Here is a 19999-nt window from a genome sequence, read left to right on the forward strand (position 1 = left end):
TCTGAAACTCTTATAGTCTTTTATTGTAATAGTGTCCTCAAGCATTTGATCAACAAGGCATGCAGAGAAAAGAAAAATACAACAGAGTAAAATCAAAGCACAGAAGGGAAGACAGTTCTGTCAGCCCAGTATGATCTGATCCAGTGAATCAGCATCTGCCAGAGCGGAGCTAACAAGGCTGATCCATAATCAAGGCTGCTTGTCACGTCTACCATCACATTGTCGGCAGCAACTGGTACAGCTCTGCTCAACCAGACTACAGAAATGTTATTAACTCAAGTTTAGATAGAATTATGTTTATAGCCAAATATCACATATAGTGCCTCAGCAAGATGTATAGGCTCACATCTAGCCAAGGTCTTTAAGCTGCTTGCAGTTTTGAGGGAAAACCGCTGTAGCAGGTAATTTTCTCATGTGTTTGAACACTTTCAGCACAGTAGGAATTATGTTTGCTCCCAGTCAAGTCCCCTGTGTGTGGGCTGATTACCTTCACGTACAAAGAGTCTATCTTTGAGTTATATTAGTGTTCAAATTCTAATTATGCAGACTTCAATTCAGATTGTCAGAGTGCAAAGCTAAATTGAAGCAGCTGTCACTGAAGATTTCAGCTTAGGACTAATTTTCCGGAGGCTCCAGAGTGTTTGCGGAAGGATGAGGAGATGTTATACTTTGATGAGAATAAATGCTTTATTAACTGTGTGAAAATCTGTGTCATAAAGTAGCTCAAACTTGGGTTTATTTCCATTTCACATCTTAATGAGTTCAGGCCCTTGGTTTTGTTTGAGCAAAAAAAAAAGGACCCATACAAGGAACCACATTGTGCTCATTTTCAGGTTCATAACTGGTATTTTGGGTTTCTATTAGAACATATTTACATGCTTTAATGTTCAAAGAACATATTTTCATACTGTCTGTCTGAAAATACCTGTATTCACTCTTTGTCTTAAACAATCCCTCCTGTCTCATTAAGCCCCCCTCCTGAAAAAGCCTGGTCTGCTCTTATTGGTCAGTGTTTCTAGGTCTTACACATCAGCACTCTCTGCATCATTGCAGCCGGGATATTACTGTAACGGCACTGCAGGAGCACATTCTACCTATATATAGTGTAGTTGCTACATCACAACCGTACAGAAGTCCCGACGGCTCGTTTAAAGGCACAGTTTCTGAATACAGGCCGTTTGCATTTCTCTGTGGATTGAGCGACTTTCACAGTATTTAAATAGCACCTCGACCTGCTTTGTAATAAAAAAAAGGCATGGTATCTAAATTTTTAGAATGTGGGACCTTTAATGAAAGCGTGTTAGTTTTCACTGACTGACCACTGACTGTTCCTTTTTTCTATCGGTTCTGTGTCTTTCAGTCTGTGGTCTATTAGTTGATAGGATTGATATTGTTTGCTCACGACTATTGAGGATTTGATTTTCACACAGAGTACCGTGTGTAGACTTTAATTATCTCCTGACATTAACGCATACACAGCAGGCTAATTGATCTAGACATGCGTGAAGTGTTTTATGTGTTGTTGTGAAGTGCTCTCCTATTGTACTGTTACTTCCGTTGATCACAAAGACCCCTCCAGTGGGATTGATGACTTGGAACACCACTCGTGTCATGCTTCTGCAGCCACAGCCAGACTAATGGTATTAGCCAGCTGGGGCTTCATAGGCAAGTTCTGTCATGCATTTCACTGATGCATGATACTGGTTCTAACAGTTGACTAGCCACAGTGGAATTATTCTGCTTTGCTCTTTTCCTCTTAAGGCTCAGTGCACCAGACTGGATTATAGGCTCCAGTTCTGAAAAAAAAACAACAAAAAAAAAACATTAATCCTGTCGGGAACAGAAGGGAAGTTTATATGCTCCCTTGAGCCCAAAAAATAGGGAGGGGTTAGTTTTGACTTCCTTACTGTACTGAATCTCTCTCTCTCTCTCTCTCTCTCTCTCTCTCTCTCTCTCTGTCTCTCTGTATGACTCCTGATGATCTCACCTCGCCCTCCTCGCATCTTCTCCTCTGCAGGTAATGCAGGTGGTGAGGGAGCAGATCATGCGAGCTTTGACTCTCAAGCCTAATTCCCTGGACCAGTTCAAGAGTCGCTTGCAGAACCTGAGCTACACAGAGATCCTGAAAATACGCCAGTCCGAAAGGATGAATCAGGAAGACTTCCAGTCCCGCCCCATCCTGTAAGTCAAGCAGTCAATGACCAGTATGACGCTGACACCTTTGTCAGAGGGTTATATTGGTTGTCTGAAGTGTCTTTCAAAAGCTTGTTGGGATGTGAAGATTGCAACCAAATGCTGAACTTATCAAATAATATCAACTAACATTTTATTCATGCACACTGTAGGTAGCTTTGTTTGATCCATTTTGAATACAGGGAAAAGTAACCTAATCAGGTCTTAATACTCCAGTGAGGACATCATTTGCATCTACAAAAAAAGGAGCTGTGGTCATTAATAGGCTTATAATTGCTTTTTTTTTCTCTCCTTTCAATTTGTCAACCAAATGCCAGTTACTGGCAGCTACAGCAGGTTGCAGCTGCGCTCTGATTTCATGATTGAAAATATGCATTAATTCAAATTGTCTGCAAATGGCATTCCCTGTGAATACCCCATTAATGACCCTCCAGCTCACAAAGCATGGAGAGCAAGTCTGTAATATATCATTCATTGACTGATCATGGATGCAGGGCCTGTAATGGAGAGCATTGTTTTGTCCTGCCTGTATTTAATGGAGTAGCTAGAACTATTGGAAAATCGCTTCACAGAGAGAACTTGTCCCTCTGAACAGTAATCAATGCTGAGCCAAGGGATTATTGAATCGATATTGGAAGGGTAGAGACCAAACTTTAGCAGCCAATTAATCCTACTGGAGAACAAAGACAAAGCGAGTTGCGTAAAAATGGGCCCTGAAATGATGCAGTTATCTTATTCATGTTTAGAATCAACACTTTTGAAACACCTTCTGTCTGAATTCTCTGTACGAAGAAGAGTATAGCAGGATGCCACAAGTTCACACTCAGGACGATATAGATGCTGAAATGAAAAAGCACATTTTAACATTTTATCACAAAATGACTGTTGGAACGCATTGAACATCACAGGCTGGTGAGCCTTTCTTCAGCAGCGTGAGACTACCAGAGGGTGGAATTTTCCTCTAATCAATACAGCACAGTCATGACTTGTAAACATAATGAGCAGAGCATGTCAGGCTGCAGATTTAAAGGAGCTCTGCATTGCCTGCTATAAATGCTGACAGTTTTCTGCTATTAATTATTGTAGAGAATGACTTTATACATCAAAAGAAGGTGAAGAGGAACTATTGGGACTGTAGTTCAAAGCTGTGTCTCCTGTCGAGCGTCTTTTTATTTTATGTCACGTTGACTCTCTCAGGTATTTCAGCTAGAATTAATAGAGTGCGTTTTTTGCAATGTATGTGTAAAGTTTTTGTATTTACTGGAGGTTGCAGACAGCAAAGTATATCATCGACATCACATAAAGAATTCATGCAGCAGGTCATCTCTGCACTGCTGAATGGATGAAAATACTAATATACAACCTAATTTTAATGCAGTCCCCAGAAAATAAGGATGAAAAGTGGTTTTAATGTAATTCATTATTAATTCCCTTCTGCACCCGTGCTTAAATATTTTACTGATGTCCAGTGGTAGGTACTGTACATTCCTACAAAGCTGGTTTCTGTGCCTCACTTCTTTCATCATTTGAACACCTGAAACCAACCGGAGGGCTTCCTTGATAGAGGTCTAGCAGTATGACACCTCAGCCCTTAAATTCAATTGTCTGTGATTTTCTGCATTTGCCGGAAAGAATCCGCTTAAATTGAAAGTGGAGCTGCTTCCTAAGAGGACAGTGCGGTCGAACCATCTGAAACTCTCAGATAAGAACAGTCTCGCTCAGTCAGAAGGACAGCACGTGAGACGGTAAAGCCGAGCCATCATCATCCATCCTCCTTGCGATGAGCCACACCTACCCCACTAGCTGCTTCTTTTTAAAGATGCCAGGGGGAAGGTCTGACCACAGATCAATGTAATGACCGGTGTCACTGATGATGAGGCAAACGCACAGACAGAGACTGTGAGCGGGATGACAGATGATGGAAGATGAGAGCAGATGAGCCTGAAGGAGAGAAGGAAGAGACAGAAAGACAGAAAATTGATCAAGAACACCTGCAAGGGGAAGTAAGAGAAAATCATAGAAATGCATATTTTGCAAGTCCACCTGTTTCTTAAGTTAGAACAGGTAAATTAGCCAAATTAGAAGATAAAAGACTCAAGTATAATGACAAGAAATAAAAGATGGGGAGCGGCAGCACTGCTCGGGCAGATAACATCCATAATTCATGCTTTCTTGTGCTGTGTGCTCCACATTCACATGTAACCCATACATGTGGAAGCATGAATAAATGAGAGCGAGAGCGGAAGCAGCACAGATTCCCACTGATCAGCCTTCTGGGATGCTGTATGACATATTTCTGTGTGTGTGTACATGTGCATGCATGTGTGGAGGAATATCTGTGTGTTTTAGCTTTCTCTCTTCCCTCCTGACAGTCCTAACTCATAGGATTTTGTCAGTCAGATGCATATTGAATGCTGCCAGAAAACCCGGGACACATAAAATAATTAACTTCCAACTAGATTAAGATAGCTTTCTCTCAAACCAACAATGTGTTCATTTTCTGTTTCTCTAAAGGGAGCTGAGAGAAAAGATCCAGCCTGAGATCATGGAGCTGATCAAACAGCAGAGGCTCAACAGGCTTTGTGACGGAACCTGCTTCAGGAAAATTAGCAGTCGCAGGAGGCAAGGTAAGACCCACAGCACTCACATGCTCTCACAGATGTATGAACATGTATCCATCCACAGATCGTAACCACACAGGCATTGGAAATCTACATCGTCCTCTGCTGTGCTGGGCAATCCTTCCTCTGTAGTCTTCCTCGGCCTCTGTTTGTTCTTCGTCCCTCCTCTCTGCTCTCATTGCCTTATTCCCTCTGCTTTAACGAAAATTCCCATATGTATCACAGGAGATCTTTGAAGCTCTGGGTTGCTGGGGATCTGCTGTCATGATAGTTCACACACATTTTTTTCTGGCTCCGTCAGCCTCTGAGGCAGAGACATACAGCGACACACCGCCTCTTACACTCAAACACGTACAGAAATTCAGTACACATGTCTTTGTCTTGAGAGGCACTGACACACCGTCTTTCCCTCCTTCTGCCCCTGCACACACAGATATACGACAGGCAAAGATATACAAATATATACAAAGCCAAAAGCAGGGTGAACACACATTCACACACGCTCAATAATACATTCTAGAGAAGGCTTTGAGAAAAGAAATGAAAGAATGACAAAAGAGCAGACTGTGGTAACCCTGGGCTCCGCAGTACAATATGAGGGTGTAGTGAAAATGATAAAGCAGTGTATGTTATGCCAAGAAATAAAACACAAGTCAGGCTATTTGCAGTATGGTGGATGTTGAAGGCTACAATTTTCACAGGATATTTTAGGATGTTCATGTGCGTATCATATGTTGCAAGCAAATGTCTGTCTTGTGCATTTACAGACTCACTCTTTTGGCTTGATTTAGTTTAGTTTAGTTTCAACATTACATACATATCATAAATAGTAAAAAAAAAAAATTCATAAAGTATCATCTTAACTAGTTTATAATCAACACTGACTGAAAAGGTTAAGTTGAAATGTTTGGTTATTACACCCACCTTCTATTTTATTTTTATGTTGCTCTTACTGTAGGTCCTTCAGGATCTTGTCAATCTTTTTAAAATTATTGTTAGTATTATCATTTAGTATAGGTAATGATGGTATTACTACTTCTCTGTGATTCCCAACCTGTTGACACATCCCATCATCAAATACAGCCGCTTTGTCAGGACCCTTTGGCGTCACTTGTCATTGTACTGGGTAGCCCTGCCCTTCCATCTGTGACGCTCCACTGTTAAACATTGGGAAACACGTTTAGGTAAAGATCGTGGGTGAGGTTAAAATGAGTGTGTTTGTAACATAACTAAAGTGACACACGGGACACGAACGGCTGTCTCCTGAGTAAAAGTCCCCAAATTTTGTTTGACCCGTCCAACACCCCGACCTCCTCCCTACACGGCCTTTGTCGCTATTAATTCAGAGAACTTGCTCTGAGCATCTAATTATGCAGCGGGTGAGTTCACAGTTGAATGCCTGGTGCGTCGGTATCAAACGCAAAGAGCTGTGACAAAACGATGATATTTGACACCCTGGGAAAAAGAAGAGGCCAGTGATACAGTGGAGGAGTGTGGGAGAAGGATAGAAAGTAAAAACCTGGAAGCCCAAGCTCAGATAGGACCATATTCTAATAATTTGGCCTTATATCACGTTTCACACTCGCTGCAACAAGAAAGACAGGAGGCAGGGAAGAGAGAGGAGTAGCAGTAGCTGCATTTAGCCTGTATAATATAGTGTTCCTCAGTCAAAGAGGATTTAATCCAGTTGAGACCTGATCCCTTCACTCTGCTGTCCTCCTTCTTGCACTTTCCTTCACCCTTCTCTCTCTACATATACACATGCATGAAATAAACCCAGTGACAAGCCCAGGTTGTTTGGTGTTATTGCGTTACTGTCATCAGCTTCCTCGCAGGAACCGCGCTTCCAATACGTCAAATCAAATTGAGCACAACCAGCCAGGTGCAGTTTATCCTAATGACACCAATGCATTCTGGCATTTGACCACAATTTGTCTTGGCAGCTGTCATCCAAATCTTGTCAAAGCTGAATTAAAGAAAACTGAAAAGAAATGTGAGTACTGTAGGAAAAAATAGGATTCGAAAAGACGTTGCAGGACAGATGTTCAGGTGGAAAGCGTCACCCGGATCGAATCTTCACTGCGTGTGATCGGCTGATTTATGCTTGTCTGGCTTTTACGCAGCGACATACCGTGAAAAGTCTCGTATTAGTATATCACGGTTGTAGATTCCTTGTCAAAGGAATGAAGGGCACATGTGCACACACCAGCATACATACTAAACACAGGAATAAAAGCATTAGCCATTCTGGAGCAGTACACCCGCGCACAGTCGTATATAACGCATTTCATGAGCCTCACTGGATTTAATTTAGCACACCAGCCTGTAGGGTTACATAGGCTTTAATCTGCTGCCACGGCACACTGACTGGAGGAGAGTTGCCTGCCTGCTAAAGCTCGCCGTAGCTGTCTGTACCTCTGAGGACTCTTGAAGCAGTCAAGGACATGCACATTTCTCCACAACATCCTCTATTTTTTGTGGTTTGCTTGTATTTTTGTGTGAATGCATACCACCTTACAGTAATCTGCTCCTTTCTTCGTCCATTCTCCTCACTCTCATCTCTCCCTTGTTTTCATGCTGGTACTTACTTGCAGTATATCCATGCATTTACAACATGAAGAACACTTTTTCTTGCAGAACTTGCTGAACCAGAATAAAATGAGCCCTGCAGCACGTTTGATTTTCACTCGGCGTGCACATGAAATATATCAAAACCAAGCAGATCATAATGCTAACAACATTTGCAGTAGTTATACTTCTTACCCTGCTGTTATGTGTCTTTTTTTTTTAACCTCCCCTTTCTCATCAAATATTAAGTTGACTTCAGTGCATATTACTCTTCTCTCTACCTTCCAAAGTGCCATTGTGCCCATTACAAGGGGATTCTTCTCTCTAAAAGCTAAGGTTGATGGTGATTTGAAGTTGAAAAGAAAGAGTACTACCTGTACAGTCTTTTAAGTGCAGCGTACCGGCAACTTCAGGAGAGAGTACCTTGTATAAATGCTGCACTAAAGCAAAAGTAAACTTGGATATTCGGCCTGACTCAAATCAGTCACTATCAGTTAAGCTGAACATTTGATCACTTCCTCTCCCAAAACGCCCCTCCCCTCACAGCCACAGCACACATCTCTATCCACTCCCTGTGGACTGCTGCTGCTCCTCACCAGCCTGGCAAGGCCAACTGTCTATTTTAGGCAATTAGGATTTGGACTGTGCCACCCATACGCACGCCAGCCAGACCTCCCCAGTCTGAGCCCACTTGCTGCCAGATCAGCTCGGTGCCCACTTTGGCGGGGAACCACAAAAAAAAACAGCAGCCTGGCCGCAGAGGCTGGCGGTGGAGCGGCGCTTTGCAGGCACAGCTGGTAGTTACAGGCTGCTAGAGGATTACCCATCACATCAGCAAAGAGAGAAAGAAATAACTTCATCAGCAATTATGAATTATGTGCATTTAATGTCTTGCTCAAATTCTGCCCGGCCTTTAACAAAACCTGATCACAATAATATATTATAATAAAACCTACTGTATATTCAAGAGCTTTCTGTGAGTTGAGAGTTGAGTGAAACTGTGTCATGAACATGAAGGATCCAGTAAGGCACAAAAAGATTTCTCAAAACTGCTTCTCATTTTAGGAAGCGTATATAAAAGTCTGATACTGTAGCTACCTTTCTCGTAAGACAGCCAGATCAATTTGTGATAAGTCTGTCCTGCACTTGAACCATAACATTTTAGGCCCTTAAGTGCTTTTCCAGTGTTTTTTTTTACCTTCTAATATTTGGCCCATGGTCGAATACAAAACCAACCCAACTGAGTACAGCCTTCAAAATGGCCACATTGTTTCCTCCTCACCTTTTGTATGTCAGTGTACGTTTTAAGCTCTATTTACTGCACTACCTTATAAACAGAACCTTTATTATTTAAATGAAAACATGTAACAAGTCTTAATTTTTCATTCCTGTAGTGTGAGAAGGCATTTGCGGCCTTGTGCGGGCATCTGCTGTGGACCTTGAACATGTTTGAATGCTGTTTTACTTTTCAAAAGAAAATAAATGTCATCCAGTCACAGTCAAGGTTTCATCTTTGCCTCGTCTGAGCCAGAGAAAGAAACCCTGGATGTCTTCATCCTGTGATCTCGACTTCAGTGTGTGGATTGTTGTTGAATCATTATTATAATGATGAAGGCCAACTGACTGTATTGTTGCCCATCAAGTTCCCTCCCTCTTGCAGAGCATCTTGGCCCATCTGTGGATTTTCCTCAAGGCTGTTTTCTCTTCTTCTTTTTTTTTGTCGCAGATTTTTTGCCATGCTAATTTTCTCTTTAGTTGATGACTCACACAATCCCATATGATACCTTATGCCAGCCGCTGACTAATTTCATAACTCCTCTAAATCTCTTTCTCTCTCCTTCCCCCTCTCCCCCTTTTCTTCCCCCCTGTCTCCCTTTTCGACTGTGTTCCTTTCTCCTTGAATTTTACAGATAAGTTTTGGTATTGCCGTCTGTCTCCCAACCATAAAGTCCTGCACTATGGAGATTTGGAAGAGAGCCCTCAGGGCGAAGTGCCCCACGACTCTTTACAGGACAAACGTGAGTGTCAAGTGAAATTATTAATAGTCTTTACCCACTATTGTGACACAGTGTGTGTCTTCATTGCACCTCACAATAGTTATTTAAATATGTATTTTCTACCAGTCTACAGTCTCTGTCCTTGCTAAAGGCATACAGAGCCCCTGAACACAATATGGACAAGCAACTGTCATTGACACTGACTGCCAGCTTTAACAGTCAGTGTTAATATCAGTTTTGACACTTTGTTTGGATTGTATTTTCTTATTCACATATCAAAAATATATAAACAAGGTAAAACATATAGAAATAAGGTAACATCACTGTTAAGGTTTACACATCTTATGTTTACAGTCACAATATTAGATCTCTACTTGTATCCACTTACATTTTTGCTATTGGTGACATTTCTTAGGGATCTGTACATCGTCCATTTTTGTTAACCTTGTTAAAACTCCATCCACGTCTGTAAACTGGTGGGTGCATGTCTCAACTTGCGTGTTGTTTCATTTGTCATCTGAGATTTTACAATTCAGTTCAGTTTCACATTTAACTTTAAAATAGAGATATGAGCTACCTCTAGATTCAGTTAGACCAATGGTAAGTTGCTAAAATGTTTCTCATGTTCAATGTTTCGTGTATGCAATGGTTACGTTAACATCAGTTTTACTTGGATGCTTGCACAGTGACAGATCTGGGGAGAATTTTAACTTTTAATCACTTGAATAAACCACCCATCTGGGATGGCACAGTTGTTACAGGGATGCTGCTGTTGTTGTAAGCTCACTTTTGTCCCCCCTGCAGTGCCTGTGGCTGATATCAAAGCTGTTATCACCGGCAAAGACTGTCCTCACATGAAGGAGAAGGGAGCCCTGAAGCAAAACAAGGTGTGTGTGTGTGTGTGTGTGTGTGTGTGTGTGTGTGTGTGTGTGTGTGTGTGTGTGTGTGTGTGTGTGTGTGTGTGTGTGTGTGTGTGTGTGTGTGTGTGTGTGTGTGTGTGTGTGTGTGTGTGTGTGTGTGTGTGTGTGTGTGTGTGTGTGTGTGTGTGTGTGTGTGTGTGTGTGTGTGTGTGTGTGTGTGTGTGTGTGTGTGTGTGTGTGTGTGTGTGTGTGTGTGTGTGTGTGTGTGTGTGTGTGTGTGTGCGTGCGTGCGTGCGTGCGTGCGTGCGTGCGTGCGTGCGTGCGTGCGTGCGTGCGTGCGTGCGTGCGTGCGTGCGTGCGTGCGTGCGTGCGTGCGTGCGTGCGTGCGTGCGTGCGTGCGTGCGTGCGTGCGTGCGTGCGTGCGTGCGTGCGTGCGTGCGTGCGTGTGCGCGCGCATACGTGTGGGTGGGTGTGTATCCGGGCGAGAGAACATGTTTATGTGTGCATGAGAGAGTTGCATAACATCATGTCAGTTACATAATTTTGCTTTGGGAAATAACACAATAACTCGCCTCTCAATGCTCAGCGCATAGAGACGTGTCCATGAGTGGCGTTGTGTCGGGGGGAAAAAAATTACAGAATAGTCCTTTAGCCGCAGGCAAAAATGATTGGAGAGCCGCCAAAAAACACGTCACCGTCATTTCTTTGCACATCGGCCCATGCCCTCTGCAGTGCCTTAACCAGGATGAAAGAGCCATCTTGTCAGCGTCTGTGTACACATCAGCCCTTCCCTCTGCACTTTGCCTCTGCAAACCTTCAACACCCCCCCCCACACACACACACACACACACACCCCACACCCCCACCCACGGGACTGATATATTCGATCTTGGATAAATAGCCATGAAGACAAAGGAGCACACCTCCTCCCTGCTTCGCCTCCTTTATTACCTTGTTGATAAGCGCAGGTCTAGGGGAATGACCTGAGGGGGGGGTCTTTGGGCCCTCTAGCAGGCCTGTCCCAGCTTTGTGAATGAGAATGCGAGAACATTTCATTACTCACTGTTACAAGGCCAGCCAAAGTCACCTCTATAGGCTTCGGAGCAGAGCTTGCATGTGGACCATTTGTGTGACACTGAAACAGAGACGGGAGGATGAGATGGCAGGCTTTGATTACGTTTCTGAAATTCTTCATCTTTTTGGAATAGTTCCATACACACATAACTCCCATAAGTATGTACCCATAACCCAATTTACCTTGTTTCTTCTATGCCTCAAGGCATGCATGTTATTTACCAAACAGGTGCACCGACTCTGAAGTGCAGTTTCCCCTTTCATCTGTGGCATTTTGCATCTCATTGTTGAAGCACATCTAAATATGCTTTATGTACTGTACATGCGTTTAAAGAGAGGATCACTCAGATGACTGAAAGATATGTGATAAGTGTGGATTATTGAACGTTCTACTATATTTACTAATGTTTAAGCAATTTGCAATTGGTCTGATTTGCATGGAAAATCCTCTGCATGGTAGAGTAGATGCCGATTTTTGCACCTATATTAAATCAAGGCAGTGGTGGGGAATAGGAGATTTAATTAAGCATTGTTTACTGAAAACTCAATAATAGCAGAGAAGCAATAAAGGGGGGGTTGCAGTTCATTAGTTTATAAACAAACACAAAATAAATAAATAAAGAGCAATGATAAATGAGCACAATATCCAGTTTATTACAGCAAATGAAGAGTTTTTAAACTTGAATAACAACGCTGTTAAAGTATCGCAGGCATTGCACGGTTGCAGTTTTCTTGTGACTCAAGGGAGACTTAAGCAGTGTCAGTGTCATCTACGTCTACCACCTTCTTTGTTTGTAGCCACACTAGCAGCATGGCCCTAGGGTGACAGTGTCATCCAGACTAAAATATCTCAACAGCTGCTGTACATGGATTGTCGGGATAGGGGGTATGAAGAAGGGAGAAGGCCTGGGCCTGATAACCGTACAAGATGCAATCACAAAACGTTCCAGGTGTTTTAGTGGAGATCAAAATGAAGATCTAGTATTAAGATGGTGTGATCCGATCCTGGCTGTGTAATTACCCGCCGCTTTAGCAAATCAGATGCTAATTGCACGCAGATTGCAAGCAAGCATTTAATGAATTACTTTGGTGTATACAAATGTGGCTCTCGGTGTACCTGCTCTGTCCTCACACTGTATTCAATTCATCTCCTACAGTAGACCATAGTGGGTTTTTGCGGAAATACAACCGAAATCAGATGATATCACATCATATTCCCAGCATCCCCAGGCATTTTTCAATACATAGTATCTGAGGGCATCCCATGCAGGTGGTTGTCTCTTTGAGCTGTACCTCGCTGATACCCGATGAGTTGATATGCAGCTAATGTAACAGATGGTGAGAAAGATGTGAAAAAGAGAGAGATGTTACATTGGTATGGCAGCATTGTGGTGTAAATCTCACCTATCCCCTTCTTTTTTGTCCTTTGCACCCTATTTTTTCCTTTTTTCTCTCCATCCCACCTCCTCTTCCCTGCCATTGTCTGTATCTCCTGCTCTGTCTTTGTCAATCTTTCCTCTCTCCAGGAGGTGTTGGAGCTCGCCTTCTCCGTCCTCTATGAGTCGGACGAGTATTTAAACTTTATTGCTCCTGACAAGCATGAGGTAAGCCCACAGTAAGCAACATGCCCTGCAGCTGTTGATGGTGTCAGACAGAACGAAATTGTGAGGTTTTTCTTTAGTATACAATATGGTGTGGTAGTATAGTGTATATGCAAATGTAGAATTCAAGTATGTACAGGAAATGATCACTATAACATTCAAGTGATTTATTCAGCACATACACACACACAGTAAAATGTCATTCTAATGCATTCAGAGACAAAGAATTTGCATTTATATATATGTCTATCTAACTTAATATTGCAACATCAACATTTATCATGATATAGTAATCACATGCATATATCGTGTGTGTATTGCATTTAGCTTTGATTTACAGCTTGACTCATCTCAATTGACTTATTTTGGGGTTTACATCCCAAAACTATAATCATATATTTTCATATAACTATAATGCCTGGAAACCCGGCAAAAAACGTATACACAAACCTTTCTCCCTTGGTAGTTAGCTTCTTTTATGGCTGCATGTTTTTGTACCCGGTGGATTCTGTATGCTGTCACCAGGCTCCTTTGAACATACTGTATATCAGGCTGATATACAAGTTGTAGGTTTTGTAGATATTTAGTTTGTGGTTATAGGTTCAGTTTCCTGATTTGATTGTACCTCTGTCCATGTCTCCGCAGTATTGCGTGTGGACAGATGGTCTAAACGCCCTCCTGGGTAAGGAGATGACCAGTGATTACACCAAATCTGATATGGACACCCTGCTCTCCATGGAGATGAAGCTCCGCCTCTTGGATCTAGAGAACATCCAGATTCCCGAGGCCCCGCCCCCGATTCCCAAAGAACCTAGCAACTATGACTTTGTTTACGACTGTAACTAGACGAATCACCCCAAGAGCCCGAACCCTAAGCCACCTAGCACCTACTGTACTCACTGGACCAATCCCCTTTTTCTTACGAACTGGAACAAAAAGAAATAAAACCATATAATATAAAAAAATGAACTGTGATTGAATGAAAAAGGATCGATTGAACTATTTTCCTCTTGCTTCTTGCCAGACCTTTATAAGAGAGAAAATGGTTCATATTAATAGGCTCGCTGCACTTGAGGTGACTTGGGTTCATTGCAGAGTCATCAGGTTGCCATGGAGAAGAACCAGGAAGTATTTGTTCGGCCTATTACTGGACAACCTGCGGGATTTTCCTCACTCTCCTCCAGTATCTGATGTTTTGAGACATTTACATCTTCACAACGAAGGCACCCGCTTTCATTTTGCTTGAAGATCGTCGTAGACAAATGCTTAGAAATCTAGCTTCATGTCCTTTTTTTATGTTTACTTTATTATTTTTCCTCAGGGCTTCTGTGGGGGGGGGGGGGGGGTGTGGTTGTGTAATTCATGAGCAGGGAGGGACAGGGTTTTGTCGTGTTTTGTCGTCACCACTCCAGCAGTATTTCCTGTCACACTCTCAATTCCAGTATTTGTGGCAGCTAAATGTTTTCCAAGAGTCTAAAGGAAGTTTAAAGTACATTTTAAGAGGAATACTTCATGAAAATAGTCTCTTATATCTGCTCTGTCCTGCTTCACATATACTGAAGACTGTTAGAATAAGTCGACCCCTAAAGATCAAGGCACTGTACTACAGTAAATAGCCTTTCTTTTTTTTATTCTACTGTTAATGTTACTATCCCACCACTGCTTATTGCATATTGTACACACCTACACGGTGGCTTTGCCAGAAACAAATGTAAATGTACCACCATTGTGAGACACACATACAAACACACTCGTCTCTCCCTCATTTGAGTCTCTCTTGTTGTAATGACTGCTGTACACAACATTCCTAAGCAATATTTGAGCTTTTTTTGTTCATCATTTGTAAGATGGTCATAATTTAGGGATTTTAAAATTGTGAAACTGCCAAGTAGTTGGTACTACAAAGAGGATGTTAGAGTTTTGGTTGAGAGAAGTTGTCTTTTTTGTGTGTGTTCAGGACTATATGGCCACAAAATTGAAAGTTTACGTATTTTTTTAATTTAAAAACAGATCATGTTTGTTATTTCTAGTATGATTTATATATTTTCCTCTTCCTATTTAATACCTTCAGATGTTCTTTAGGATTTTTCAAAGCCCCTCAAAACTGCTGTTTACATTAAAGATTTAAGAACTGTAACTACTTTTTCCTTCTGTTCCTCTCTTCCTTCATGAACCACGTGAACTTAATTGTAGGGCTGCACAATATAAGGAAAAGATGCGATAACACTCATGTATATCACGATAACACTGATGTATATCCCGATAAAACTGATGTATATCACGATAATGATATTACTTGTGAAAATTTAAACTGTTATTGGAGCATACTCAGGTCTGCCTTTCTGCGACTTTCAGTATACTGCTAAAATTGCTTGTTGAACAAAAAAGAAGGAAATTATTTCCAACATTTTTTTTAATTCAACAAATCGAACATTAAACTGAACACAAAATGCATCAGTGATATCCACATTTTAGAGTGTGGTTTTCCTCTGGTACTCTCTTTCAACTGTCTTTCGTGATATGTCACATTCTTTTGCGATACGTTTACATCACAAGTTGATGTCGATGATGATTCTAAAGATCTATATTTATTGTGCAGCCCTACTTGAACATGCAGGTGAAAGGTAAGTCTTTGATAAAGTACAACAAAGCCTCAGAACATAATTAGATTTTCCGACTGTCCCTTTAACAGTTGAGTGACAGATGGTCTTTAAACATCACAGAGGCAATTTTGTTTTCAAAAACAAGCATTTGAAACAATTTCCTTAAAAACACTAAAGTCAAACACTTTATCATCCATCCTGTTCGTGCCACCCTTGGTTCCATCAAAGCTAGATGTGGTGCTTGCCACATCTAGCATGTGGGCTGCACTGAAATTATTTCTTTTAACTATTTATCTAAGCCGACAAAAACATGGTGCACTAAAGGGTTGATGAGTATTTCATTTTTCATCTAGTGTACTAACAGTACATGACTATCCACCTGTAGTAACAGAACAAGTAATGTTACCTGTAGTTAGTATGTCACCTGTAGTAACATAGGACCTACGCGACTAACGCGTTCAAGATGAGACTGATACATTTTAAATAATCAATTACTTTAAGTTGCTAACAGGTATTAAACCTTCACCAATTTTAACGAGTCGAGTTAATTCATATTTAATTCTGCGACTAATATATTCTAGCCATAATACGTGTAGGCTCATTCCCCTACATCTACTATCACTATCACATACTATAAATGCTTTTTGAAAATGTAATATGAGGTGTGTGCTGCAGTAAATGAAGCAGTATCTGAAAGGCAAATTAAATTATTCTCAGATCAATCACTGCAAAAGCTGTCATCGTCCTTAGATATTTACATGGAGAGAGACCTGTCAAACACTTGATCTGATGACCCAGAATGAGAGGAGCTGCTTTTGTTATTCCTCTCAATATTTTCAACTCAGTTTGCCGTCCGTCAGTTTTGGTGCCTGGGTTTTCCCATTACATGCTTGGCTGTGTCACAGGATATTTATTTTCCCGCACACAGGTCGTAGCAGTCCCTTACTCCTCGGTGTGTGACACCATTTCCTGCTTGACGGCTCTATCTACCACCCAGCCCAGGAACCTTCACTGAGCTCTGTCTTCAGGGGAAGATTGTTCACTCACGAGAGGATACTGATGCCCCTGTGCTCATTAGGAATGGAAGCCAGTTCCTAAAAGCATCTGTCTCACACTCTCTTGGGCAAAAAAAAAGAAAACACTCTTACTTGCCTACCATCCAGTCTTTCATTCAGCATGCAGATATGTCACATGGACACACTTAAATGGCCCATTCCTGGGAAGGGGAAGCCGTGGCGTGGTGTGTTGTGGGCTGAGCAGAGTAGGTCTGTGAAGTGGATTACTCACTGGAGTTGATGGCCCTGATGAAACTATTAGCCACTCATTATCAAGGATGAAAGAGTAAAAACAACAGAGCAGGCCAAAGAAAGAGGAATTCTCACATTTATAAGATTTCAGTTAGATTTTCTAAATATAAAAATAGTGACCTCCAACAAAACAGACAAAGGACATGCACTGTACATGCACAGGTATATAAAAAAAAACACATACCTACTGTTGCATCAACAAAAATTCTCAAATATAACAACATAGTGCCAAAGACAGGAAAAGGACAATAATTAATTTACTGCAGGTTCTCTATAATACTGTGTGTGTGTGTGTGTGTGTGTGTGTGTGTGTGTGTGTGTGTGTGTGTGTGTGTGTGTGTGTGTGTGTGTGTGTGTGTGTGTGTGTGTGTGTGTGTGTGTGTGTGTGTGTGTGTGTGTGTGTGTGTGTGTGTGTGTGTGTGTGTGTGTGTGTGTGTGTGTGTGTGTGTGTGTGTGTGTGTGTGTGTGTGTGTGTCCCCGTCCGTGCACACTCACCCGTGAAAGACAGGACCGAAAAGGATTTAGCTGGCCTCATTACAAGTTCTTGGACACTTCACATGGAGTGTGTGAGAGCAGCCTGAGGGCTGCAGCCAGCAGAGTGCAGCTCCTTTCTGCGTCCAGCAGGACACACTAATCAAATCAGATTAAGGTCTGAACTGATTATATGGGCACGCATTCTTCCACAGCATGCAGGCTCCCAGACAAGTTGGCAAGGCATCCAGACCCGTCCGCCTTCTGCCCTCGTTAGCGTCCACTTGATATTGCTTGTAGGGTCGATTCAGTCAAATAGACAAACAGAAAAGTCGTTTCTACCAAGATGACAGTTCCAATTAAAACTATTGGCAGTGACGGCTATGGATAATCCAAGGCATTGCCTCATTTTTCATTGCTGTCAACGCTGTAAGCATCCTGTCAAATTTACCTGCATATTTAAGGTGGCTATATCTGTGTAAACTGCAGATAATCTCAAACTCTGCATATAAAACCAAACATATGTATATTGGGTTAACTAATCCTTCAGTTTTTCTCAAAGTCAGAATCAATCTTGTGCTGGTTATTACTGTTTACTTGCCTCTATGTCTACATTATAGTACCATTAGACAGAAAGTTGTAAACATTTAAAGATTTTATGCTGCATCATCAAAGCATCTTTAAAGTAGGGAAGGATTAAGGGTGAAACCAATACAAGCAAAAAAAAACTATACTTGCTATTTCTCGTCTTTTATTATCGATTTCTCGTCTTTTATTATGCCACAGTTCAGCTGCTCCCTAAGGGTGTTATTGACTAAATACCGTCTTGCTGGAGTAAATCACAAATCTAATGGTGCCAAAATAGTAGCTACAGGGGCAAAGAGAGAGAGAGAATGTATGAGGGCTATTCTAAGTTTTTTCCTGCTCATCACTTGTATTGACTTGTTTTCTCAGCTTGTTCTCTCCAAGTCTCTCATTACTGGAGACATTTGTCCAATGTGGACCCATCAGAGACCACAGAGAGGAGCTCTGCTACACTGATGTTATTGATTAATGGAAGGACAGATCCACATCCCCTGTACGTTATTATTCACCTGACCCGAGAGCAACACTGTTTAGTCAGTGTGGAGAAGACAGAACGATGCTGGGTGCAGCATTTTCTACGTCAGACACCCCTAGGTGCTGAATAGAGCAGAGTTATTGATTAATAACTCGGGTTTAGACCAAAGATGCAGAAATGTTGTTTTCTATGAAAAAAAAATCCAAATGACTCCAAGTGACTCAGGAAAAGGCCCTGAAAAAATCAGCTTGTCACTGTGAACATTCAATTCAAATTCAAATTTCATTCTTCTCACTGGTTTGAAGTGGGTATGTGTGGGTTAGAAAATGGCGGTGTCACGATTGTCTGCAGCAGCTTTTTAATCAAAATCTGGTGATTGTTTGATATGGTCCCAGGCTACTGTCTATCAAATGTGATCAGACTACACCCACACAGCCCCGATGAAGCAGATTAGCTGAGTTTTTATGCCTCCACGCAGGTGATAGCCATGGCCTGAGGCGTTATGTTTGCAGGCTGTCCGTCACAATCTCTTCAGTTGATATCTCAGGAATGCCACTTGGACTCAAGGATGAACTGATTTTGGAATTTTGGTGGTCAAAGGTTACAAGGTTACCGTGTCTTCGTAGACAAACAGCCAAGTCCAGTTGCTTTTGACTTGAATTTCTTTGGGAATAACGATGACCTGGACAAATGAGAACATTCACAGGCTCAAGGTTACCGTGACTTCACAAAACACAATTTACGGCCATAAATATTTCCTTCACTAATTAGGACAACATCTCGCAGAAATGTCTAATAGGTTACAGTGATGAAGTGGTGGCATTTTATATCCAAAAGGTCAAAGGTCAACTTCACCGTGACATTATAATGTTTTGCAAAAATTCTTTTCAATGGCATGACTCAGGAACAGAAGGGGACATTGTGACCATTTTAGTAAATGGGGTTAATCTTGGGTGCCCATCTTGTAACTGTGGTGGTTGTATAGATCCTCTGTGTGTCCACGTTTTAGAAGTTGTAGCTTTTTTGTAGCAACATATTTGGAGCATTGTCTACTGTCATGGTTGCAACCTTGTATTTTATCCGGTTTCTGTCATAGTCGACCGCAATCTCATTGGTTTTGTTGATACTGCGCTTCAGGTGATTGTTGCACCATGCGAAAGCTCTTTATCAGTCCTCTGTAAAAAATAAAAAATAAAATAAAAAAGTCTCTAAGGGAAGACGTCGTGTTTCTCAGTAGAACTTTTTCATTGGAATAGATGTCAGTATAGTTACATTTCGCCAAAATATATAGACCAAAAACATTTTTTGCATCTTTGGCCATGAATATTTAAAGTTTTAAAGAAGCTCAAGTAAGTTGACTTTAAGGACTATATTATATCAGGTGTTTGGCTTCATTGTCCTCGTATCCACCACACACATTTGGTATCTTAAGTATTTTTTCCTGTGATGTAGAAGCAATTCAAGGGAAACTTTGTGGTTAAAGGTACACACTGATGTGCCTTTGAAACTTTCAATCAGCAAGGACAGTGAAATGGTGATTATGTTACCATTTAAGGGCACTTCAGCTTTATATTTAAATGATAATAAGGTGAGAAACACCTTTAGAAAAAAAAAAGATGGTCTTACCCTTCCAGCTGCAGCACC

The 19999-nt window shown here is 41.5% G+C and overlaps 1 protein-coding gene across 3 annotated transcripts in view; it reads left to right on the plus strand.

The window, feature by feature from the left end:
- Positions 1 to 14232, plus strand: part of elmo1 (engulfment and cell motility 1 (ced-12 homolog, C. elegans)) — a 100494-nt gene extending 86262 nt beyond the window's left edge. For all 3 annotated transcript variants that reach the window (XM_083926117.1, XM_083926116.1, XM_083926118.1), the window contains 6 exons: positions 2018 to 2181; positions 4708 to 4820; positions 9293 to 9400; positions 10184 to 10266; positions 12840 to 12917; positions 13560 to 14232. In XM_083926117.1, the coding sequence (XP_083782243.1) occupies positions 2018 to 2181; positions 4708 to 4820; positions 9293 to 9400; positions 10184 to 10266; positions 12840 to 12917; positions 13560 to 13760 (747 nt within the window). In that variant the 3' untranslated portion in view covers positions 13761 to 14232. The remainder of the gene's footprint in view (positions 1 to 2017; positions 2182 to 4707; positions 4821 to 9292; positions 9401 to 10183; positions 10267 to 12839; positions 12918 to 13559) is intronic.
- Positions 14233 to 19999: the final 5767 nt, after the last annotated feature.

Source organism: Echiichthys vipera (assembly GCF_963691815.1).
Source record: "Echiichthys vipera genome assembly, chromosome: 13".
NCBI lineage: Eukaryota > Metazoa > Chordata > Actinopteri > Perciformes > Trachinidae > Echiichthys > Echiichthys vipera.